The sequence below is a fragment of the Phoxinus phoxinus genome (assembly GCF_949152265.1).
Source record: "Phoxinus phoxinus genome assembly, chromosome: 19".
In the NCBI taxonomy this organism is placed as follows: Eukaryota; Metazoa; Chordata; class Actinopteri; order Cypriniformes; family Leuciscidae; genus Phoxinus; species Phoxinus phoxinus.
Genome location: NC_136894.1, coordinates 13,943,303 through 13,970,803, shown reverse-complemented (window position 1 = coordinate 13,970,803; position 27,501 = coordinate 13,943,303). Strand labels below are relative to the sequence as shown.

Below are 27,501 nucleotides of genomic sequence, written 5' to 3'. Positions count from 1 at the left end.
AAAAAACATCTGCCAAATGCTTATACAAGTTCCAGGAGTCAGGACTGTATTGGTTTATCAGTCCACCAGAAAAGTCATGTTTTCAAACCTGCTACAATGAGCACGTCAAAAGAATGTACAAATCTCGAGCTTTGCCAAAGAGACTGGCCTTGTGCATTTCCCAGAATAATTACACTGTCACGCTAGAAGGAAAACATAATGCATGTGTACTATGTTTGTGTACGTGCGTGAGGTCAAATTATTCATTGGCTTCAGTCAATTAACTTTTTGTTTTGTGCTAGACAAGAGGACAACTTGATTAATTTTGTGATTTATAATGTATTCATATTTTTCTTTCAGACAGCCCAATGTATGGAAACCATGGATATTATAATTTCACTCGATTTTCTATTTTGTTTTTGGTCTAGATTTACTGGGGCATTTATTTATTGTTTATTTTTTCATTTCATTGTATTATATTTAAAAACCTTGTGGTAAAAAATCAAGTGCAACTTGAGAGAGGAATCAAGCATTGATTGAAAATATGACAAACAAGTCCCTTTTATGCAATTCTATGTAGTTTTGAAAACCCATTTTTAGTTTTCATTTACAATGAATGTTTTTGTTGGCTAGTTTTCGCTTTCATAATTGTTTTATATAATGATGATCACCTTAATGAGCTTCCTTTTGCAGTTTTCACCAGTTTTTTATTACCTTCATATTCTTCTTTATTCTTGGAGTTCTAGCCGATTTCACATTTACCCACATTAAATGTCACATAAAGAAAAGGACTGTGGAATAATGGCAGTCTGAATAACGGCATTGTGCTTTGGTCCGTGGTTTGATCGAAGATGAAAGACTCAAATCTGTGTGCTGCTGTGAATCACTGTTAAACTAAAGTCTGCCGTTTGTATACTTGCATGATAACACTGCAATGCTCAAAAGGCTTTAGAAACTTTGTGAGACAAACTTCTTGCTTTTATTTCTTATAATTGTGCTGGGTGATGTGAACGCAACACTGAGCTTCTTCCCCCCCATATTCGGTCCATAATATCAAACACATGGTCTGTTCCATTGTCAGGTTGACTTTCTTTTCTGACGTTTTCCATTTTCTGTCCTTCCTTTGCTTTTATCTTTTATTCATGTAGTCAGACTGGTTCTTTATCAGCAGGTGGTAGTGGATTCATCATTACACTAAATGAGAGGCATATACTGTCCAGTGATCAAAGCAGCTGTCAGTACTATCAGCAGATATAACGACAGCCATCGGTTATTTAGCTCTGGCAGAGCATTATTATATCTTCTTCCAAACTGGCTTCCAAGGTAGTTGTGTGTGTATGTCAGTGTCGTATACGAATGGCTTTCATGCGTGTGAAGCTGATGTTTCTAACCCGTTACTGCAGGGTGCGTTAGTTCACCCACAAATGAAAATTCATTCAGTCTTTCCAAACATGTAGTTCAAAAGCACATCATTTCAGAAATCTTTTGTAACATTATACGTCTTTACTGTCACTTTTCAACAGTTTAATGTTTGAATAAAAGTTTGAGGGGCTGTTTACTTGACACCGTTTTCAACAAAAAACTTTAAACTTTTTGTGCGTTTTGGCTGTTCGTTTACACGACAACGGCGTTTTGGGTGCCTGAAAACGCAAACTTGGAGACTGTTTTAAAAAATTTGCACTTTGAAACTTGTTTTCATGTAAACAACAAAAACACTACTCTCTGAAAACGATCATGCGTATGATGTGTTCAATCTATAGTGTTTCATCGCCATCTACTGGCCTTGCAGAATACAGCGTTTTTAGTCGTTTTCGCGGATCCAGTATTCATGCGCAGAGGCAACCAGTCAGACTCAACCACGCTCAACACATAACCCTGGAAACCAGACCACTATGAACCAATGAGCATTTCTCTAAAATTCTTTGACTAGTGAGCATCACTCACCTACGCCTCTGTATTTTCTATCTTTAGGGGCCACAAAAGAAAACTGGAAGAGGCCAGAGATGACAATGATGATGATGGTGGCGGCTCCAGTAATGACTCCAATGAGGAGGGCAGCAACTCAGAGGCTGATGAGATGGCCGCCGCACTGGATGCGGAGCTAAATGATTTCATGTGAGCTGATAGGACGCGGATTGGTTATGAACTTGACTCTGTTCTCACAAGGTACCTGAGACAAAATGTGTGTTTGTGTCGCTGTTATACAGTGCAAGTAAGTGTGTGTGTGAATAAAACAAAGGGGTTTACAAAGTAGATAGACATGTACAGATAGAGTTTTAGTAGGACGGGTTCAACACAAAGTCGTTTTATTGTGAATTTACAGTACGTAGCGGTGTGGGAAGTAGAGATTCTGTGTCTGATGTTTTACTTAATTTGTCCCCGATTCAAAACTAATTTTTATATAAATGTAAATGAAAAGAAATATTTCAACTAATTGGTGATGAATGCCAAAGAGTCTGAAGTGGGCCTGCTGCTGAGACCTCTGCTCATGGACCCCTCAGAAGACATTTGGAGGGGTTTGTGTTCCTCACCAGCAGTCAAACTCCGACGTCCAAATGTGTCCTGTGTTGTCCGTTTCCTTTTTGTTTTGTGCGTCGTCCAGTGCCGTTGACACCTCTGTGTGTTTGACTGACACTGTGCTGCACCAATCCCAGAATACCAGCACCTTTAGACACGCCCACAGCCACTATTACCAAAAAACTCACAACTGCTTGAAAGTGTGAGGAACTGGTGAGAATAGGAATTGTGAAATGAGTTCATCATTTGCAACAGAAAATTTCCATTTACGTTTTGTGATTGGCTTGATACAATTGTTTGCATATTAAATAAATAGTTCACAAAAAATAGATATATTTTGTCATCATTTACTCACCCTCATGTCATTACAAGCCTGTCATTTTTTTTTTCTTCAAGAAACACAAAATGAGATCTCAAAATGCCTATAATAATGTCATAGTCCAAAAACTAGCATCTATATTTCAGGTCTTCTGAAGGCAAATGATCATTTTAGATGAGGAAAATCATTGTTTACTTAATATTTAAGGCTTTTGATGCAGTCAATGACATCATGGCGTTTGCTCACAAGACATCAATAATATCAACGCACCATTTTTATAGTCCATATGGCTTTTGTAGTCCATTTCAGAGCTTTGTGGAGGGAATATTATCAGTTTGTTACTCACACTAAAATATCATATGCATTTGTTCTTTTTTGGAGCTTGACATCACAATTCACGATCCACTAATGTGACAGATGTTTTTTGTTACACTTGAGCTGCTCGGACATTCTGCATCTTCATTCACGTTTCATTAAAGACAGGAAATAACACTTTGGAACGGCATGAGCGAGAGTAAATGTGTGTGTGAACTCTTCCTGTAACTACCTCCAAATTGATACTTGTGACCTTTCCTGGTCCTAAGATGACAGACATTGAAATGCCACTTTTTACTCTGTGATGATGTCACAGTGTTCAGATATCATCGTCTTTATTTGGCTTCAGGTGCTGATAGTGAACACTGTGGCAGCGTTAAACCGGGTGTTTGGTTGGCTCTCGTGCCACCCTGAACCATCACTGTACACACTGATCAGATCTGGACCTGTAGATGTGAAGAATACTCGTTTAAGTCCAGTTTTTTTGAGTCCATACTATACTGGTTCTAGGTGGTTTTATCCCGCTCAGTTGCTTGAACGACTAGACGTCCAGATCTAACTCAGTTTCAAATGTTTCTCAGAGGTTTGTGCAGTTATGGAACCTGTTGTTTTTGACTGATATTTTCTTTAATTTTCATTGTGTTGATGTTTTCAAGAATGATTGTTTTCAACAATGTAAAGTATTTGTACATTCTATTTCGTACTTGACAAAGAAAATGCTTTTCATTTAATAAAGATTTGTTTTATAAACCAGTGTTTTCAGGGTTTTTTGTGTGTATTGTTGAATGCAGTGTTTTGTGTTATAGCAACAATGAAAAATGATGTATCAGTTTGTTGAGCAAACTGGAAAGGTTTTATTGAGTTAAAGCTAGGGTAGGTAATGTTGGAGAGCTAGCCAGATTTGAAAGTGGCACCTCTTCTAAGCTCCGCCCCCTCCTGTCAGTGCTCCGTCCAAAGCTACGGCCCCCACAAACATGAACGCGCATCCACATTTGGAGTCAGCTGCATACCTACCACTGATGCGCGGGTTGATCCAAAATGAGCGGGTGCCTGCGGTTACCCGCGGTTACGAGTCATCCAAAAATATTTTTAATGATATTCGGGTCGCGGTCGGTCGGGTCGTTTACCTTTGTAATTTATATAGTACTAGACACAATGTTCTATGAAATACATAGGTCTACACTTTATTGGCTGAATGCGCGAGGATGACGCACGAGCTCAGTCAGAGATGAAAGTGGGAAATCCTTATTTACCTTTTGAATGTTGAGCGCGTTATTAACTTTTGAATAAGAGCTGACGCGGGACAAAATGCCCGATTTCCCAACGCGTTGAACTGAGCAATGCCATTGTGCCATTTTAATAGGCTACTTTTAAATGCATATAGCTCAGTAATGTCAGTTTTATGTAGCCTATTTGCTGAGAGGGGGCGGGGGGGGGGGGGGTTTGTTGGGAAAGTCCGGGGAGAGACGCACACGTCGATTAGACTGCATAAACACATGCAGCATCTTAATTGTTTAGAAAATGAAACGAAATAAATGAATAAATCAAGCCTTTATTACAAAACACTAGGCTATATCATACAGCACTCAGAAAAATGTGCACCCCTAGTTCCTCCGTCTACGGCCAATGACGCGATGAGCATTTACTATAGCTACTTTAAAAAACGCGGGTCAGGAAGCGGGTCGGGTACAATATTTTCTTTCTTTTTTTTTGCGGTCCGGGTTGCGGGCGGGTTAGTTGAAAACGTCGGTCGGGTGCGGGTTGTTTATACATTGACCCGCGCATCACTGCTGTGCACGCAGTGGTGCTCGGGCACGAGACATGAAGGCATCTGATTGGTTCTTTACATTCGCACCGAATGGCAGTGATTGGTCAGAGTTTTTACTGTCCTACAGCTGCTACAGAGGTCAGATTTTTTTCATTCCTTTTTCTGAACACATAATGTATTGACTACTATCAGAATGGAAGGACCATTTCACCCAGTATAAAAAAAAATGTTTCTGAACAGGATTACCTACCCTAGCTTTAAGGACAGTAACTAGTTTAAAAAAAAAAAAAATCGAAATAAAAAAGAATAGTAGAGTCCACACCACAACTATAACGATAACAACTACGGCACTCACTTTCAGAACGATTTGTTCCATCTGATCAACGATAAAAACATTGACAGCCAATCAGAATCCATCCTGCTTTAAACTGCAGCACGCGCTTCAAATAAACAAAATGATATTGTCTGCTGGTGTGGAGGAAATCAAATAAAATGAAACTAAATGAAAATCAATAATAAAAACTAATGCTGAATACAAATAGTTTCTGCTGTATTTCCCTAAAGTAAAATTAGCTGAAAGCTCATTAGGCTTGCAGTATTATTGCTTCAATAGTGATTCAACTGGCCACTGCGTTGTATAGGGGGAAATCAGTCTGGACACCTCCCGTCTCTATAATCATCATCCACCCGCTTGAAAGCGCTCAATAAAACACACTTAATAGTCTTTCAGTGCGGTGAACTCAGCTTTACTCTCAACTACTACATCTGGAATACCGATGTGGATTTATAGTGCAGTTGAGTGGATGAGTTTCTGAAAACACTCTAGTGACTTTGAGGTTTGCGCTTACGATTCATTGACTTGTCTCCATGTTTGAATCGTTACAGATCCCGCGGCTACACTGCTGCACGTCTTGAGGTTTGTGTGAAAATCTCATAACACGGCACTGAATTAATCCTGAGATTAAGGATTAGATACCTCAGTGGGCTTTTCAGTCGGCTCATCCTCTTTGAATAATCCTCGTAATACCACTAATCTTTTAATTGTCATCGATGTGATTAATATTAGCTGTATTTTGTCCCAGTTTGAATATAATTAAAAGCTCAATGTGAAATCTCAACTTTTCTCTCTTCAAACGTCTTCCAATTGAAGTGCTGCCTTTTACAGTTTTTCTCAGTCGATTTGACACATTTCTCCAAATGAATGTAATTGCTCTCAAAACAATTAACACTGCAAACTAACCACACTCTTATGATGGCAAAACAGTTCAATATTCACTGCATAATGAAGCACGGCATTTTATTCTAGTAATGCATTTATTAGACTTCAAAACTTCAAGTGTGTTCTCTGTTGATTTGATAACAAATTTGACTGTAGATACACAAATACATGAATGAAAATACATGTTTATCGTTAAGTTCTTTAATGAGGAGTTTAGTTTAGTATAATATTGAGATTTTGCCCAAAAAACTGAATGACTGTCACCCATGACATTCATATTACATTTACATTACATTTACATTTATGCATTTGGCAGACGCTTTTATCCAAAGCGACTTACATTGCATTATCCTATACATTTATACATAGGTATGTGCAATCCCCTGGGATCGAACCCACAACCTTGCGTTGTTAACGCATTGCTCTTACCACTGAGCTACAGGAAAGGATATTAACATCCTCATCCTCTCCACCGGCCTCTTTGATAGCTTGAAGAAGACCATATTGGGACTTGAAAACATATGTGCCATTGTGCAACTGAGAATTTAACCAATAACAGTTTTCACCCCGCCAAAAAAGCTGCTATTGTTTTTGTTTTGTTTTCCCCCTTTATATATATGCAAAAGCCTCTAAGTCCCATCTGAAATTTTCTTATAGAATGATCATTTTTATCAAGCTTGTATGTTTATGTTCAGTTTTTTCACTTTAATGGCAATGAAAATTACCTATTAATTGTCATTAAAGTGAAATTACTGAACTTAAATATACAAGCTTGATAAAACATTTCAGATGGCACTTAGAGGCTTTTGCATCTGAAGTCTTCTTATATATATATATATAATTTACGATCTGTTTAGGACAATTCAAAAGTGTTCAGATCACTGTATTAATTGTTTTGAAAGCAGTTACCTGAGTTTGGAGAAATGTCAAATTGAGAAAAACTGTAATACAAGGATAATGTTTTAAATAAATAACTTTAGAAATATGTAAACTACCAAAAAAATGGTTGATATTAAGATGTTTTAATGTTTTTGAAAGAATTATGCTTACCAAGAATGCATGATATTTAATCAAATAGACAGTATTAGTATGAAATATTAGTACAATTTAAAATAACTAATTTATTCTGTATTCTTCTTTATTCTTTATATTATGAATGTAGTTTGAAATGTAATTTATTCCTGTGATGGCAAAGCGGAATTTTCAGAAGTCATTACTCCAGTCTTCAGTGTCACATGATACTTCAGAAATAATTGTAATATGCTGATTTGGTGCTCAAAAACATTTCTTATTATTATCAGTGTTGTATTTGGCTATCCAATGCCATGATATTTAGATATTTTAAGAGTATAGCTTAAGTATCCAAATAATATTTGAAGTATTTCATCAGCTTCATTTACCTGTACTTTCACCAATTTAGCATAATAAATTCATATTTATATGCTTTAAACTATGCTATAAAAATGTATGTGCTTTATGTCAAAGATCTTAGTTTGGCTCTCAGAGACGCGGGTCTGCATGAACCCTTTCTTTTGCTGTTTTCTTGCTCTCTCTCTCGTCTGATCTCCGGGGCTTGCTGTGAGAAAGGTCAGCAGTCCAGCAGAAACAGATGCTTTATGTTTTGACTGACAGCTGTATGAATGGAGCTCTGTGAATTGTTTCTTTTCGTCACTGATTTTCTGCCATGTAAGTTTGCCAGTTTGCACTGGGGAAATATAAGAAGCTAGAAAAGCCAATAAAGTGTTTTTTGTGTTGTTGATTGGCAGGTGAGGGCCGACTCTTCTGGCATGTAAATTGGCATTGTAGCAATTCCCTGATGGGAACAGAAATGATTAGGACTGGGCAGATGTTTTGCTGTCTGATTTTATATTTCTGGATTTTGCTAGAATGTATTTTTTCAAGCTAATCATTTCACCAAAATAACTTTAGAACTATGTAAACTACCAATAAACAGGATTGATATTAAGATGTTTTAATGTTTTTGAAAGAGATCTATTATGCTTGCCAAGGATGCATATTTGATCAAAAATACAATAAAACCGTAATAATGTGAATTATTGGTTCTTGCACGTCATGCGAACATGCCTGAGCTTCTGCTTACAATAACTGTGTGTGTTGAAGAATGTTTATATGTGATTAAAGCATAAATTTAGTCTTTTTATCATATAAAGTGACCGTGTCTCTTCAAAAAACTTGGACTTAACCACTTATGAATTAGTTTTTACAATCTCTTTATGAACTTTTTGAAGAGTCAAAGTGGTAGTTGAATGGACTGTCAATGAAGGGACAGAAATCTCTCAGATTTCAATAAAATATCTTAATTTGTGTTCCAAAGATGAACGAATGTCTTATGGGTTTGGAACGTCATGACGGTGAATAAATTGACAGAATGTTTTGGGTGAACTAACTCTTTAATAGGGAAAGTTTCTAAAAAAATAATAATAATATGTTGGATCCAAAAAGTGGTATGTGTTATAGGCAACCAAAGTTGGCAACCCCCTATATACTAGCTATATATTACAAGTTCTTGTCTTTTTTTCTTTAAAATGTCACTGGTTTCCATTGGCTTTGCATAGGCTGTAATTTTGTCATTAAAAGTTATTCGCAAAAGTTCTGATATGGTTTATCTTTGTTTAATTTTTACATCACAAAAACAGCTGTTTTAACTGGGGTGTGGAGACTTTTTATGTTCAATTCTAATTAATTTGTTTAGCACTTTTCACAACACATTGTTTCCATATCAATTTAGTGATCTGTTATCAGAGGCAACTGTCCACGTTATGTATTTTCGAAATGTACATATACAAAGCATGCAGTTCCCTAACAATATTAATTTAAAACAATGTATTAATTTAAAGCAAAAACAGTGAGCTCATTGAAGTAAAGAATACATGTTGTGTTACAAATGATTAGGATATATAGAAAAATGTAGCTTTGGTACATGTTGATTCAGAGTTTGCATCATCTGTAGTCCTCGCAGGAGTTGGCACTATCTCTTCACAGGCGTTGGGCATCCCGAGATACAGTAAAACAGAAAAGCAAATTGAAAATAATTAGCATAGCTGCTGTTCATAACATTAAGTAAAGATAACATGTGCATTTGATCTGAAATAACTGGAGTACAAGGTTATGAGAAGCATTATGTGCATGTATGGCTAAAGAGATGTGTCTTTAATCTAGTTTTAAACTGGGAGAGTGTGTCTGAGCCCCGAACATTATCAGGAAGTTAATCCAAATGTGTAAACGCTCTCCCTCCTTTAGTGGACTTAGATATACATGTAGGTACTACCAGAAGCTCAGAGTTTTGTGACCAATAAAATTGGTGTTATATGATCATATTTTATTGAACTAGTAAGAACTCTAATAGCTGCATTTTGTACCAATTGTAGCTTGTTTATAGAGGATGCAGGACAACCAGATAGTAATGCATTACAGTAATCTAGTCTAGAGGTCATGAATGCATGAACTAACTTTTCGGCATCAGAAACAGATAACATGCGATGTAGCTTAGCAATGTTTCTGGTGTGGAAGAAGGCTGTTTTTGTAACATGAAATATGACAAAAGACAAGTTTATATCAAAAGACAAGCTGCTGTCTAATATGACACCCAAGTCTTTAACTAGTATAGAGGATGAAGTTACATTACATCCTTATACATGCTAATTATATTCTAAGGGACTCTGTGTACAGGTTTTTGGCCCAATAAGTAATACCTCAGTATTATCTGAATTTAATAGAGGAAAATTACAGATCACCCAGTATTTTATGTTTAACACACTCTGTCAACTTGGATAATTTAAAGATTTCATCTGGTCGTGAAGAAATATATAACTGGGTATCATTGGCATAGCAGTGGAAAATAATTCCATGTTTTCTTATAATATTACCAAGTGGGAGCATATATATTGAAACTAGCAGAGGGCCTAACACAGATCCTTGTGGCACTCCATCATTTACTGATGTTATCTTAGATTTTTCCCCGCTTAAAAAGACAAAATGGTAACGGTCTGATAGTTACGATCTAAATCACCTTAATACCTGTCCATGAATACCAGTCTAGTTTTGTAGTCTAAGAGTATTTTATGATGTATAGTGTCAAACACAGCACTATGAAGTAAATCTAGTATTGATATGCAGCCTTGGTCAGAAGCTAAATGTAAGTCATTAGTCATTTTAACGAGCGTAGTTTCAGTCCAGACTGACATTTTTCATAGATATCATCTTCTTTTTTGCAAGAAGTAGCATAATTGAGCTGACACAACTTTGTCTAGTATTTTAGACATAAATGGAAGTTTTGAAATCGGTCTGTGATTTGCTAATTCATTTGGATCTAATTGTGGTTTCTCAATGAGAGGCTTAATAACTACCTTGAACGGTCTTGGGACATGACTTAGAGATAAAGATAAGTTAATCATTTTATAACTTCTGCAACAGGTAACAACTCTTTCAGTAGTTTAGTGGGTATTGGATTTAATAAACATGTTGTTGGTTTAGAAGCAATGATAAGTTTATTTAGCTCTTCCTGTCCTATAGTTGTAAAGCACTGCAATTGTTCTTGAGGGGCGATAATTTAACCTGAATCATAAAATAATGTCAAAGGTTGTACATTCACAATTATATTTCTGATACTTTCGATTTTATCAGTTGACCGTTTCTTTATGAAGAAATTCATAAAGTCTTTACTACTAAACTGTGATGGAATATTTAATTCAGATTATGTCTGTTTATTTGTTAATTTAGCCACTGTACTAAAAAGAATCCTTGAGGTTGAGGCTGCTTTTAGAGCCTTTTTATAACGGGAAGTTCCACACAATTCTAAAGACGTCAAAAGGAGTTTGTCTCCATTTGCGCTCGAGATTACGAGTTTCTCTCTTGATAGCGTGAGTAATGCTGTTGTACCATGGTGCTTTAGTTTTCTCTCTGACATTTTTTAATCTGATCGGTGCAACAGTTTCTAATGTACTAGAGAAAATGGTGCCCATACTGCTAGTCATTTCCTTTAGTTCATTTGTGTGCTTGGGTACACTGAGCAGCTGAGACAGATAAGGCAGATTATTTTTGAATATTTCTATAGTGGTTGGGATAATTGTTCTACTTAGTCTATTATGCAGCACAATATGGCAAATATCAGCAGTATGCACGATACAAGGTTGTGATCAGTGACATCATCACTTTGTGGTAGAATATCTATATCTGTAGGATTGGCTCCATGCGGTATAATTAAGTCTAGTATATGATTAAACCGATGAGTGGGTCTAGTGACGTTTTGCTTGACCCCAAAGGAGTTTAGTAAATCTGTAAATGCTGCCCCTAACCCATCATTTGTATTATTTGAATGTTAAAATCTCCAACAATCAATGCTTTATCGACGTTGACCAATAGGTCTGAGAGAAAATCTGCAATCTCTTTTAGGAAATCAACAAAGGGCCCTGGAGGTCTATACATGTTAGCCAAGACAAAGCAAGCATGTTTAACAGTGTGATGCAGTACTAGCAACATATTAAATATGTCATTGAGTTATAAACATGTTAGAAACCTGTTAAAACATGCTAGCAATTCTTAGCTAAGTGCTAATGCAACGAAAGAGGAAGTTGTTGTTACTCAAGAAGGCAATGTCCAATCTGCCCCAAACTTCACACGTTTGATAAGAGTTCTGTCCTGAACACATTTACATGACACTTTTCAGTTATAGTAATAGCGCCACCTACTGTCGACAGGAAGTGACACGTTTTACACTGTGATGCATTACTAGCGACATATTTAATATGCCATTGAGTTCTAAACATGCTAGAAACATGCTAAAACATGCTAGCAACACTTATCTGAGTGATAACGCATGCTATTATCCCCATAATAAAGCACATTTTTGTAACTGACTTTGACATACTCCTCCTATTTTTACCTTCTTAAATGCACATTGCCCACCGTGCTCTGTCTTCCTAAAGCCACCGGGTGGCGGTGGCACGGGTGCGAGGGCCCTTTCATCGCTGCTTGCAACTTAAATTTTTCTTATATCTGAGAGTGTAACATTTAGCACAAGCACTTCAAATGAATAAAACCTGTCTTGTTTTTTGAGAAACATTAAAAATATCTCTATATTGTTGCAACAACGCCGCCACGACCAATCAGACGGGGCTCATGCTTATAACAGTAGCCTGTTGGAGTAGACTCATTAAGACCAAAATAATCATTTGGTTTAAGCCAGGTTTCAGTCTGGCAGAGTATATAAAAACTATTATCTGTGATCATTTAATTTACAATGACCGCCTTAGGTGTGCGCGATCTATCGTTTAAGAACCCTAGCTTTAGAAATTATTTTTGTTCACTAATTTTGAGATTTTATGTTTTAATCACAATCAGATTTTTTCTTGATCCTATAGAATTGTAGTTTGACCTCACTAATCTGGGAATTGACACAGTCTCTATAGAGTGTACTACATTCACACTTCTATCAATTAAGTGGGTTGAACAAAGACTGTGATTTGAGGTTGGACTTACTAGTCATATGTTGTGTAGCATCTTGGAGATGTTGTCCGAAGATCCGCTTCGATTCGGTTGGGGTGGAGGCCATCAGCACGGAAGAGGTCGCTCCCAGATAAAAAGCAGTTTTGGGTGAAGTTCTCGAAGACAGGGGGCGGTAGAGGAGGAGAGGACCTCATCTGTGGCCTGGTTTGCGCCCAGGGTCCGTGGTGTTTTGGCGCTGGAGTGAAGGAGGGCTGGAATGATCGTGTTCTGGGTGCATTGGTCCTGTGCAGAGAAACACACCGAGTAGAGGTCGGAGTGATAACATTACTTACCACAGACTTGTGAGCATCAGCCCACATGGTTTCTAGTGCTGAGCGCTTTTTCCATAGCTTGGCTTCTTCTATATTAGGTCGCGTATCTGCTTCGAACGTGTCCTTGCCTGCACTCAAAGAGACACACATCCGATACATTCGCCATTAGAACAGATAAACTGTCATTTCTTGAGTGATAAGAGTGTGAATAAGACAGGCGATAGCTGAGACCACACTAGTGATGCTAGCGGGCTAAAGCTAGTAGCGGATGTTCACTGTAGGGCATAGTTAATGAAGTAAGAAATCATGCTTTGTGTGTTTGTAGGTTTTGTTTGTTTGAAGTGGTGGGCTAGCGTCCCATTCAGGACATTGGAAAGTTATAGTGTGTTTGTAGCGTAGTGTTATTGATAGCCTGTGTATGTGATTATTCAAACATAAATGCCGAATGTTTGCACATGATATGTAATGTGAGAGTGTTTATGAGCAGAGCTTTTAGATATGCTGTGGGAGACCATAAAGTGGCAGAAACATTGAATAGATTGTGCAGTAGCTCGCTCACAACCGAGAGTAGAAATAATGGTGAAAGTCAATTACCCCACCATCACTCATAAAGATAGTGAAAATGGCCCATGGCTGTAATTTCCTGGAAAAAAAGGACAATGGACTAATGAATCAGAAGCACTGTTATCAATTCACTGCTTAAATTACACAAAAAGCATGTATTTCAGGTCTTTCCCCTCTTCTGCCCAATGAAATTATGCATTTTGAACATTAAAGACGTTCTATTTACTACATATTTAGCATATATTCTGCATACTTTACTGTTATACAATAAAGGAAGCATACAGTATGTGATAACAAAAGATTTTCTAACATAGTTTACATAAACCATCTGCTGCTGCGAGAATTTGTTCTTTCATCTTTTAAGTAAAAAATGGCAGATAAATGTCCTCAAAAGATAGCTATATATGCAAATAAATAAGTAACATGTTTCGAGACATCCATTTAAAAGAAAATGAGATTATAAAGAGACTAAATCTATGTATTTAATGTATTTAATCAATACTAAAAATGTTAATTAGCAATTTGTGATTTTATGGATTTGGACAGACCCCTTCTGAGTATTAATCTTTGGTGTGGTACTCGTCCTGCACAATTTAAGCTATAGCCATAAATTATTCCTCAAATATTGAAGAGAAATGTGCTGATCAGACTTATGACCGAAATATCATAAAGACTTCCTTTTTGAACCACCTACACTGTAAACAAAAGTTTTTTTTTTTTTACAGTAAAAACCTTTCAACTGGTTTAAAAAGAAAAAAAGTTAAAAGTTACCTTAAATGTAAATGGTGAACATTTTTAAATGTTTTACCATTGCATTATAGGTTTTGTTGTATAATAATGTCAAATTTATGCTTTTTGGAAGTAAAAATTAATTACCATATAATTTATGGTGATAAACAATAAAGGGACATTCCCATGAAGTCCCTCTGTGAGACAGTATTATACTTTATGTAAATAAAGTATACAGTGGTGTGACTTTTAGAGGAAGGTGTGGAAATATGAATCTATTACCCCGGTACTAGCTTCAACACATTAACTTGCCAGTTTACTTTAGAATTAACTTTAATATTTCTATTTTATTTTATAAATCTTTAAATAAGCTCCCTCTTATCTTTCAATACTACTGAGACCATGCAACCCTACTAGAGCATTAATAATTATTATGGTGGTTATCAGTACATTCAAAGGTAAAATATAATGGTATATTAATAATATATTAACCTATGAGATATAGTGATTTGGGTTCGTGGAAAAGTCTAAAAATTAGTGTATGTGTGTGCGTATATATATATATATATATATATATATATATATATATATATATAGCATAATATATAATGTGTACTAATAATCAAATAATAAAAAAGTAAACTAAATAAATAAAACATTGATTAAAATAAATCAAAAAATTAAATAATCCAACTAAATAAATGTACAGCCACAGTAATATACAGTTCTGTGCAAAAGTCTTAGGGACATTAGTATTTTCAAATACTAAAAAAAAAAAAACAATTAGTGTGCTGTAGTGTTTACATTTCCAAACATTCCTTTTGCCATTAATTATAATAATCCAGAGAGATTTTTGAATGCACAAGGAGTCTGACAACAGCCGGTACGTGCTCCACACGGAGATCTGATCTCACCATCATCAAGTGTGTCTGTGTGTACATGAAAAAACTGAGACAGACTAAATCTAGAACTGCAGCAACGTCTCCAACATGCTTGAAGAAACCTACCTGCAAAGCTACAGTACTGTGAAACGTTTTAAGCAGCAAAAATCCTGTAAAGTGAGTATACTTTCAAATATAATAAAATATATTTTATTTATCAATTAACTTTTCTTAACTAAACTAATTCAATATTTGGTGTGACCACCCTTTGCGTTTAAAACAGCTTTTGTCCGGGTACACTTCAGGTAGCTGTGCAGGTAGGTTTCTTCAAGCATCTTGGAGACGTTGTCTCAGTTCTTCTGGATTTACAGTCTCTCTCAGTTTTTTCATGTATTCACAGACACGGACTCGCTGATGGTGATCAGATCTCCTTGTGCAGAATACCAGCTGTTGTCAGACTCCTTGTGCATACAAAATAAATCTCAATGGATTATTACAATTAATTTCAAAAGGAATGTTTGGAAATGCAAACACTACAGCAAAAGATTAAAAAAAATGTTTGGTGAAAATACTAATGTGGCTAATACTTTTGCACAATAATGTATGTACTGATCATATATTATATATATTAGTTTTATTATATAATATGAAATTTCACAGGATAAATTTGGTCTTTGTACATGAATATAAAGCTGCTTCTAGGATGGGATGCCCTCACATCAGGTCTATTGCATCTAAAAGATTGAAAAATCCCTGTGCTAAAGCACATTGACTTGAAACATATGTTGGTGGGTGTCTCTTTAGGACGAGGGAATCTAGTTAACCAAAGAGATAGTCAATAAAAGAGTGTTTTGGTGTATTTGGATGAGATGTCACGGTGAACAGAGAGCGTTTGCTCTGCCCACTCACCTCAGCACTGATAGTGATTGAGCTCTGGCAGATGGCATGTGTTTATCTCTCATCTCTACATCACGGTCCTTTGCCAAACCAAATTACACACAAGCCACCTCTGCCTGAACCGATGGCTTTATTGCAGGGCTGCTGGACCTCGCACAATATCCGCCCGGTGAATGTCCTCATGCAGGCTGTGTGCTGATGGACGAGCGCTCTCCATTTCAGAAACTGTCGAGGAAATTACCTTTTAAAATCGAGCAATATACCACAATGAATGTCATCTATTTTAATAGCATATGACTTGCTTCTGTGCTGTACTGTACATCTACTACATCATATATGTGCAGAACAACCACCTGCTGAAACATCATCATCATCAACCAGCAATTTTATACTCAAGCTAATTTATTTTCTTATCCTCTCATCTAAGTAGACAATTGGCATATGATTGAATATTTGTTTGGATGTGTTCTTGCATGATTATTTGAGGTCTGGATTTTAAACGGCTCACAGGATGTGAATTTCAACCAGGGGTGTGCTAGCACTGCATTCACTCTGCTCAAGGTTTCTAGCTATTCAATGATTTAATTTCAGTGAATAAGAAGCAGTATATAGGCTTGCACAATGACAAAAAGCCTACTGTATCATATTTGATACACACACTTCTAAAGCCTCTAAATTATCAGCATGCTGAAAAACCTTTTGAACACAATCTTCTCCACATGCCTCCTGTTGTCTGACTGACTTTTTCCTGTAAAATATTTACTGATTTAAACCTAAGATTAACTTTAATATTGTTGACATCTCAAGATAACAACTTACTGGAATGAAGCAACTTAGGTTTACTTGATTATCTAATAATCTTTGTATTATTATTATTATTATTATTTTAGAAAAGTAATATTTTAATGTGTGTATTAAATGTGATACAGCAGGCAGAGGAACATTTATTTGTACATATCTCAATCATATTTCATTGCATTATAGGTTTTGCTCCGACAATAAACACCACAGAGCTTTGATCATAAAACTAAGCACTTAAATATCTTATAAGACATATTATTGGAAGATATAGAGTGACAACTGATATTTATATACATTTTATGTAAATAATCTGTTATACTATATAAAGATCTCACTTATTTACATTACATTCTGTTATAATTTCATCTTAAAAATCGTCAAATTGAATAGTTTTGCTCAGTTTGAGCCTCTTGGCCTCGGATGGATTGATAGACGGACAGACAGACTGATAGGCGGATGGATAGATTACTGTAGAGACTTTTACGCTGCACCACTAAAAATGCTGCTCTGGTAACGTTCTCCTTGGAGGATTCTGTCAAAAACGTAAAACTCTTCCGATATATAGTAATCACATTTGAATATCGTAAGACACAGACGTGGCAGAAGACCCCACTACATGTTTTTCACATCACTAACATACAGTAACTCCTGCTCAATGTGTCTTGAGGCAGAACATTTTGAATGTATGCCATAGAGGTTGTTCGTAAACAGCAGTTAAAATTTTCAGTCTGTTCCTCACACGAAACTATAGGCTACACCAACCGAACGGACCATGGTTGACATATTTGGAGTCTAACAGTAAAAATCAGTGTCCCCTTTTAAATCCCAAAAAGAGAATCTCAGTCATGGTGGGAAGAGATTTTCTTTCATGCTCAATGGAAGACATTCCAAAATTTGTTCCAAAAATTGTAGTTCCAAAATTGTATGATTTTCTGAGTAAATGACAGAATGTTTAGTTCATTTTATCACATTGTTGAAATAGCTTTGGGTAAAGTATTGTTGCATATGATACCGAAATTACATTTTAGTGGTGCAGTATTAAAACCAGAGTCACGTCTTGTTATGAGAGTGTTATGAAAGTATCTGACATCAGTAGGCAAAGCCAGAGCCTGCTTATATATTTTTCAGAAGGTGGTTTAATTTTCATTTTAAAGATGTTTGATTCTGGGAGATTCTCTGCCTTGACTCCGGGGATTTGTGCAGTTATATTGCCTTCCATACTAAACTGTTAATCCAATCTGACAAGCAGAGACCAGTCGTCAGTATCATCAAAAATTATATCACTTATCTTGCACATAGGGCCTCAATCATATTTATGTCATATTTGTTATGCATTACTCCTGGGGCATAAGGTTTGTAAATTGGACTGAAATTCATCATTCAGACTGGAGGCAATGGGTTTATAAACCTATTAAATGTGGATACTGTTGATTACAGATTATTTGAATGACTTATAATGATTAATATTAATATCATTTTATATTACCCAGAGTTTTGTATTTATTTGTCTTTTTCACTGCGGATAAATTTGCTTCCAGCTTACATAAGAAACTTTTACAATTACATATTTTTTAATTATATATGTAAGATACACTAGTTTAAATATGTTTTAAGTACTTGCATCAAATACATTAGAGGGGTCATATGCACTTTTAATCGTTACTCTGAGGTGCACTTCCTCAAAATTTGACTCATATTATGATAGATTCATAACACAATTGACACTGAAATGTGCCATCCGGTTTATTAATAATGGTGTGAAATAATCAGACATCTTGTGAAAATAAGGCCATTTATTTCAGATAATTGCTGCCCCTGAACAACTCTGTGGTCACTTTGCATGTTGTCTAACGGTCTTTAATTGGGCAGTTTTTTAGGCCACAATAAGTTGTGATGACAACTCTCATTCTCATCACAGCTTATTGTTGAAAAATTGGGTTCTGCTGCGAGTCAAAAGTGTGGCAAGATTGGGGAAGGTTTGACAGGCTGTATGTTCATAGTTTCCATCCAATATAGCTCACTTTTAGCATCATTAGACCTTCCAAAAGGCTTTCAGGTTTTGGTCACATGGCTTTCGGCAAGCCCTAAAATGTAACTAACTCAAAGACATGTCCTTCTTTAAAGTGTCTTTCTTTTAGCCACTCAACCATAAAGGCCTTATGTGTGCAGCTCTATCAGCCTCTGTCACTTGTCTGTCAATTATTCGCTCTGCTCAATTTAGTCAGGCAGCCAGAACCTTATAGTGTCCTATTTTTACCATGTTTTCATCTTTTTTACCATGGACATCACCCCTAACAAGATGGTTCAAAGTTTGACCAGTTTTATAACTTTCTAAAACGTTTAAATTAATAACAAGTTCATCTTAAAACTACACTGGCACGATTGTAGCACATCCGACGTTCAAACCACGTTGGTCCAACTAATGACGTCACGCAGGTGGAGTAGTAATAACGACGTCTGCTAATGCCATAGTAACAAGAATCTATACTTCTAACAACAGGTTGAGAGGTGTAGTTCCAACCACACAACTTTTGAGAAGGGTTTGTCTGCGCCCCCAATACTACAAACCACGCCCCTGCAAGTTACCTACTACAACAAGTTCGGCTCCCGCGAAGAAACAGCGTGGATGTCATTGACACATTTTTTTAAATTTTTATTATCTTATATTGCTTTCAAATCTTATGAAGTATGAAACAACAGCTAGTAAAACATATAATAAATTATACTATCAAATTAATACAGACTCGTGGTTATAATAGCTAAAATCCTAATCTAAGCCTTACCGTAAACCTACCCTTTCCATAAAATTTAATAATTTCATAATTAAAATACTTTTAAAAACTGATGAAAACAAACAGGATGACTTTCGGCGTCTGGTGATCTATGTTACACGATCTCTATGCCTTATCAGGTAGTGAAGCTTAAAAAGCGAGCTAAGGGAAATAGAAGAAGAGCAGTAGTGACGACATCAGCGATTTCAGAGGCAGGGGCTCTGATGATATCCCAAATGGCCGTTTCATTGTAGGGGACGTGACTTCCTAGGGGGCGAAATTAGTAGGGGTGTGGTTTGTAGTACTGGGGAACGCAGTCTGACACACTTGGAATTTTCTGGAAACTCCGAATCATAAAACTGTGATGATAATGATAGAACCTTGCGACCATTGTTGGCTATCGATGCTTTTGGGAAATGCACTCCTCAACGGCTGTTTTACTTCAATTATGTGATACTTATCTTTTTAATATATCAATTTCATAACCAATGGTTTGCTGCTCAAGAAACATTTCTTATTATCAATGTTGAAGACAGTTGTGCTGCTTAATAGTTTTGTGGAAACTGTGATACATTTTTCCAAGATTCTTTGATGAATATAAAGTTAAAAATAACAGCGTTTATATATATTTAATCCACCCTTGCTGAATAAAAGTATCCAAACTTTTAAACGGTAGTGTAAATACAGTACACTACTACATACTTGCATAATTTCGTTGACCACTAATCACGAAAATGCGCTTTGATATGTCCACCTGATAACATGTAGGAGTTTATGGTTAAAGCGCCACTAGTGGTCAAAAGCTGTGAATGCATTTGCCTGGGATGGGCAGTACCCGAATGGGCAGTTTTCCTGAATAGAAGCATATGTGATGTTAAGTGTAAATAATGAGAAAAAACATGCTATTACTTTTATGTTTTGTGTTTATTTTGAAAGATTTCAGCAATATGCATCCCACCTTGGTATACTTCAAGTAAATACTAAGTGCACTGATATCTATATTGATTCAGCCGTGTCAAATATGATCGTTGTTTTTCTGAAGTAAACAAACTATAAATATGACATCCATGTAAGCATCTCAATTTTCTAGAACTTTCAATAACAGTTTGGTGCCGAAACCCAGGATAGCATCACAGGATAGCATCACGGAATAAGAATCTCGGATTTGGAAGTGAAAGTGAAAGTGAACTGAATGAAGAGGGCCGATCAGTTAGACGGATGAAAAGGAGGAGGAAAACAATCCACAGCTCAACAATGAAGCTGACTCATTTGGAAAAGGAGATTGGTAAAGAAGCACCAGACTGTGATCAGCTGCGCGAGTTGCTTTCAATGTTATCGACGAAAGAAGAAAGTTTAGTGGATCATGACGGAGGCATCGAAAACAAAACTCCCATGGACGATTTGGCGAGGGAAATGGCCAGCGTGCTGGATTATTAGGACCATATTACCATTTGGAAATCCCTTGTGAGACTGATTGAAAGACAGCGTGAACAAGAGAGTGAACGGTTACGAAATGCCAAAGCAAACAATGACAGTTTGACAAAAAAAGAGTCTGTCAAGCTACCCAAATTAGTTATTGACAAGTTTACTGGAGAAATAAGAAAATGGCAGGAGTTTTGGAGTTAGTATGAAGCCGCAATTCATTCTAATGAGAAATTTTCTTATTTGAAAATGTACTTCGCTGACAGCAGCAAATGCAGTATAAGGGGGTCACTCTAACTGACAGGAATTACGATGCAGCCATCGAATTGTTACAGATCCGATTTGGAAGGAAGGATATTGTTATCAGTGCTGCTCACATGCCTAAACTGCTTAATTTGACTCCTGTAAAGAGATCAGAGAGTCAGACATAAAGGCCGTCTCTGTTGTTCCATGTGACACTTATGGCAGTCTTTTGTGCCCAGTGTTATTGCAGTTGATACCACAGGACATTGATGTAGCATATACTCGTCAGTTGGATTCTGATGGTAAATGGAAAGTGCCCGAGCTTGTTCAATTTCTACAAAAGGAAGTGCAAAGCAGAGAAAGAGCACTGAAACGTACTAGACCAGAAAGCTAAAAAAAGGACAGACAGTTAAATAAGAGATCTTTCACGAAATCGGAAATGACTCACGAACCATGGCTCAAAAAACAGACAATTTCTTCTGCAGCCACCCTGCACACTGCTAGTCATGCTCCCAAGGCTTGTGTATGTTGTGAGAATCTGAATCCTAAAGCCTGAAAATTGCTCTGAACATTCAGTGTCTGCTCAGAAAGACAAGCTGAAAATATTTGGAAAATGTTTTGCTTGTTTGAGGCCTAAACACAGCAAAGTTCTGCAGGGTTAATGGAATTACCTGCTCCAAGTGTGGACGTAAGCATCATCAATCAATCTGTGACCAAAATGACAAGCAGCCTGATGTTAACAATGCCATTGTGGAAGATAGTAACACAAGCTCTGAAGCTGTAGAGTCATCTGTGTCAAGGCTGATGGGTAAACAACTGTGCTGCTTCAAACAGTTAAGGCATGGATAGTGGGTCCGGAAGGTACTGTAGAAAATGTTGCTTATTAGACGGAGGCAGCCAAAGACACTTTGTGCAAGAGAGTCTAGTGAAAACACTAGAATTACCAGTACTGAATAGAAAGACGCTGAATCTTCACACTTTCGGAATCCAACATTGTTAAATTGACACTTGAAAGTATATGGAATGCGAATCAAAGAATAGAAATCGCAGCAATAGGGACTCCTCAAATGTGTACCGCTGTTATGAAAATTCCTTGAGAACGTGCAAAAAAAGCTTGAAGCTAAAGATCTGCAACTTGTGTTTTTTTCTCTCTAAGGACACTAATGATTCTGAGATTTATTAGGAGCAGACTACTACTGGCAAGTAGTATAAGGTAGAGTTGAGAGATTAACTGAATCTGTTGTAGCCTTGGAAAGTATTTTTGGATGGGCTGTACAAAGACCAATTCCCATGTGTAACAGACACAACCTGCATGCACATTTGTTAAGAAGGATGTTTCAAAAAAGTTCTGTGCCTTTTGGGAAGTAGAGTCTTTGGGCATACTGAACAAGACGGTTCCACAAGACGGTGCACAAAATTGCATTTACTGCTGACATCACTAAAGCATTCTTGCAGATGGCTCTGGCAGAAAAGGAAAAGGATGCTGTCAGATTTTTGTGGCTACATGGTCATCCAACTGATGATAATAAAAATGAGCTGTGCATTATGCGCATGTGTAGAGTGGTTTTTGGAGTTTCCCCAAGTCCATTCCTGTTAGCTGCAACTATTAGGCATCACATTCAACAAAAGGAGTCACAACAGACCAAGGCAGAGATGTGCGAATCGCTCTATGTGGATGATTTCATAGTGAGTTCTCGAGAGGTGGATGAGGCGTACACTATCTCAACAGCTGGCAGAGACATCCTATTTGATGCAGGAATGAAATTGTGCGAATGGGTGACAAATTTACCAGAACTGAGAGCAAGATGGGCAGGAAGTGCAATGGAGCAAAACCTAGTATAGGATAGCAGTGGAAATATACTAATAGTATTAGGTTTAGTATGGAGACCAGAGAGTGATGACTTTGTGTTTGATTTCAAGCAACTGTTGAGTTTTTTGGAAGGGAAACGCAATGAGAAATATGTTGCAAACATCACCTTATCTTTGACCCCATAGGGTTCATTACGCCCTTTACTGTTAGAGTGAAATGTCTTATTCAGGAGATGTGAGAAGGGGAACTTAGTTGGAATAAACAGTCGCCTCCAGATTTGACAAAAATGTGGAATCAGTGGTGTTGTGAAGTGTCACAGCTTTGGTTGATAGCCATACCAAGATTGTAAAAAAATGAGATCCAAACTAACGTTCAATAGCACAAATTTCACGTGTTTTGTGACGCCAGTGAAAAGGTATACAGCGCAGTTGCATACCTGCAAGGAGAAAATTAAAGTGGAGAAACCTTAAGCAGTTTTGTTGCTTTAAAGACAAGAGTTAGTCCTTTGAAGAAGCTTACTTTCCCACTTTTAGAGTTAATGGGAGCTCTAATTGGAGCTAGAATAGGACATAATCTGCTTTGTCCCTTGAAGATGGAGAAAAATCAAATGCGCATGTGACCAGATTCAGTAATTGTCTTACGCTGTTCTGCACAGAAATAGAAACCATTTAAATGTGGGTACTTTTACTTTGACTCGAGTACATTTCTAATGAAAAAAATCTCTTGTTACTTTATTTCAATGCAATAAATGTTAAGAAATGCATTGTTTTTTTCCAAGCTCGCTGTCTCTTTTTCCTGGAATATGAACGATGCCCCATTTCACAAATGAATCACTCTTTTGAGTCGATTCTGTTCAAAGACTTAATCAAACAAGTTGGCAAAACTGTCTAAATTGTTTCGCGAATCAGTTTTAATAATTTATTCAGTTTCCTGCACGCACTGAATTATCTGAAGCTATTTCTCTCTGAGTCATAACAGGAAATTTAAGAACATTAAGAGCGTTAGATGACGTGGCCGTAGACCTACAGTGAATTAAAAGTAAATCTGTAAATGTATTCGATTGTTTGCTAGCGATGAAGATCTTTATGAGTTAAAAATCTGCGTATGCTGTATGTGCAGGTATAGCTTCGATTTCAATTCATTCAAGTAATACATTTTACAACCAAACAGAATATTACACCATGATACCACTACTACGAAGTATGACACTACCATTTTTTTGGCCCTTAATTTATACATTACGGTAAATAAGATACCATTGTTCACAGAGTATGAAATGAACACCCGCGGTCATTTGTGGGTATTGCACAGTGGCAGCGACCTGTCCGTCTTGAAAAGGAATTACTTTTCTTAGACACAGTAAACCAGTTTACATGCGCCTGCAGAAATATACATTTTATTACATTCTGGAGAGCAGACAGAAGAAGATCCCTCAATGTTCATTTGATTGTTGTTTGTGTTGAGGTGTTCGGTAGCGGTTATGAGCGCGAGCACACGTGACGTTTTCACTCTTCTTTGTGTCAGTGGTTCCAGTTGTTTCTGATACTGTTCAAATAGCACAAATAAGAGTCGGTGGGCAGTTCTTTTTGTTTACTGCACAATATGAATTACCAAACCCTGTGAACACAGAAGTTAACCCAGAGTTAATCTCTAGAGTGGCCAAACAGTGTTTATTCCTGAGTTTACAACTCAAATACACTACCGTTCCCTTTACATGTCTTTGAACCCAAAACTCTGCAGGTTCACTTTATTTTGACATGTTTTGACATCCAATTGTAGCTGTATACGTTGTTATTATTATTCAAAGCAACGGACATGCTTTCAGGTGTAAGGGTCACACTGTTTCAGATGAGAGAGAAATATTGGATGTCACGTGGCCAACAGCTTGTGAAGCAAATTGTAGGACACTGTTAGCCTGGCTAACACCAGAGCCAATTCTCGTTGAGGCTTGGGTCTGGGAACCACATGTGCATTTTCTCGTATTTGAGGCGTGGTTTACGAATGCCCGGCGCCGTTTATTGGGTGCTAAGAATGTCTATCAAATGCGCCTGTACGTAACTCATAGCCAATCGTTTCCATTATACCAGATGACGTATGTAGATGTAATGGTTTAACGCCAAAAGCTGCTCTTTTTTCAAAATAAACTTGCGTTCTAAACTACTTAGAACAATATCTAAGGCTGCATCAAAAGGTAGCTTCGCGTCTGCTGCCATGTTGAATCCATAGATATAAACAAACTGCTTAGTTGTGTCGCATAGATGTCGTCATCGTCTTGCTGCTCCCTCCCCGTTCTGTGATTGGTTCCCTAGATGAGGCGAAAATCTGGTCCATGGTATCCAGACTGCCTTTCAGCGTGAATAATATCGCGCTGCGCAAAGGCAGTATGGGGAAACCCAGGCTAGGACACTGTCATGATTGACAGCAAATCATCTCAGCAAACTACTGCACCTCTGCCAGTAGTTTGCTGAGTTACTGAAGCACCATGCTTTGAAGGCACTGGGGTAGATTTTGCTGGCCCATTGTGTCAAATCAAATGGTGCATCAAAAAAAAAGGCATACAGTTGCACTCTTTACATGTGCTGTTACGGCGGTACATTAAGAGTTAGTATCAGATCAGACCACAGAGACAAGATTTATAGAAAGAAGAGGTCTTTGCAAAATAATATACTCAGACTTCTGGGTGGCCCTATGGTCGAGATGCACGTGTAGTCGAGAGCTCTGTCTCAGGTCTTATTTTAATTTTTTGCTTTAATCCGACCGATTTTACTGCTTAACTCAAAAGATAATGGCTTCTGAAAACAAGAAAACAAGCGCGGGCACACAAATGAATCAAAAATCGTACACTATCAGCCTTAGAAATAAAATAAAATAAAAACGGCAAAAGACCCATCGGAAGAACAAACGGACCGGGCTGTGTTATTGGCGCTAAAACAGCAAGAGACGTCGATCTGTGATATGATGAAGCAAGTGGTAAAGGAAACTGTTCAGGAAATTTTGTCAGGTGTATTTAAGCAGATGAAAGATGTTCAAGACGTCTATTGCAGCCATCAAACAGCTTACAAAGGAGGGGGCCGAAGTCTTCGACACTTTAAAGATGCAACAAAACGCCATGGATGTCTCGCTCCGCACTGTGAAGAAGGATATGGCTGAACACAGCGGAGAAGTGAGTCAATTACGAGAATGAATTATAAGCCAAGAGGACAGAGCCAGACGTCTTAACTTACTTAACGTCTTAATTTACTGAAGGTAAATCTAACGGAAGGTTCTGACCCAACTGGCTTTGGATAAAAGTTTCAGCTAAATGATTGAATGTAAATGTAAATTACTTTATCCGATGATGGTAAAATACAGAGTGAACCATAAATGGAAAACAGGTTTTCCAAATACACCCTTCCAGCCCACCCCCATTTTGCCATCATGTTTATATACTAACCCATGTTATGCAAATCTTGTGAACCCTAACCATAACCTTTAGTGGAAATTCACTCTCAGAATTAAGTGTTTCAATGTAGCCTGATATAATAACATGGGAAATGAGCAGCGGTGTTGACCGTCTCTTGACTCAGGATGAACTGAAGCTTAAGACCAAGATATTCAGTGGGCCAAAAAACCCTGGCCATTGGCCCAGCGGAAGCCCCGATGAGGCCCGATCAATCCCCAGAACTGACAGTGGAAGCGCGACTGGTCCTGTCATGCACTAGCATGCTCACTTTTGGCCCGACAGTGGAAACACAGCTACTGAAGGAGTGTTAACTTGTTCAGTCATGCTTGTATAATGAGCACGTGTTTCATTTTCTGTGCCTAATGTGATGGAATAATAGTTCTGTCATGTTCAAGACAAATGCCACAGGAACTAGGGGTCTGATTTTGCACAATACCCATGTCTTAAAAGGAGAACAATATGAAATTAAATCATTATCTAACAGTTATTTAGAATGATCGCACTCATTAAAATGTCATAACAACATAATAACAATGTAATACACCATAATTGGAAGTTTTTAATATTATTTTATTTTTTAAATAGATTTTTATTTCAGTCTCCCATAATATTATTGTTGTTTATTTTACAGCACGTGTACTTATAGTGTTCTTGCAGTGTACTTACCCAGGAAAGTGCGTCGGGTAATATAAGGCAACTACATGAGTTGCGATTAGGTTTAGGTTCAGGGTTAATACCTAGTTATAACCCAGTTATTGTAATTCCAGTTATTGTAATAAGTACATAGTATGTACAGAACAGGACTGTAAAATAAAGTGCTACCCTATTTTTTTATGCATCTGGTGAGCAAAGCATTAAAGTGACTCATTCACTTTACAATGTCAATCACTCCACATTTCCATCCACTGCTCAATTTAGCTCCATCAAGACGTCTGTTAAAGAGCGGAAATCAGTCGTCAACTCACCCTCAAGACCTCCGACAAAAGACTAAGAAACAGCTTCATGAAAGCACTCAAGCGCCGAGTCATTATGAATATGACATTTCCCA

The 27,501-nt window shown here is 37.1% G+C and overlaps 1 protein-coding gene across 2 annotated transcripts in view; it reads left to right on the top strand.

The window, feature by feature from the left end:
• The window catches only part of ctdp1 (CTD (carboxy-terminal domain, RNA polymerase II, polypeptide A) phosphatase, subunit 1), a 115,612-nt gene extending 111,735 nt beyond the window's left edge, over positions 1 to 3,877 (top strand). For both annotated transcript variants that reach the window (XM_079590990.1, XM_079590991.1), the window contains one exon: positions 1,951 to 3,877. In XM_079590990.1, the coding sequence (XP_079447116.1) occupies positions 1,951 to 2,098 (148 nt within the window). In that variant the 3' untranslated portion in view covers positions 2,099 to 3,877. The remainder of the gene's footprint in view (positions 1 to 1,950) is intronic.
• The last annotated feature ends 23,624 nt before the right edge of the window (positions 3,878 to 27,501 follow it).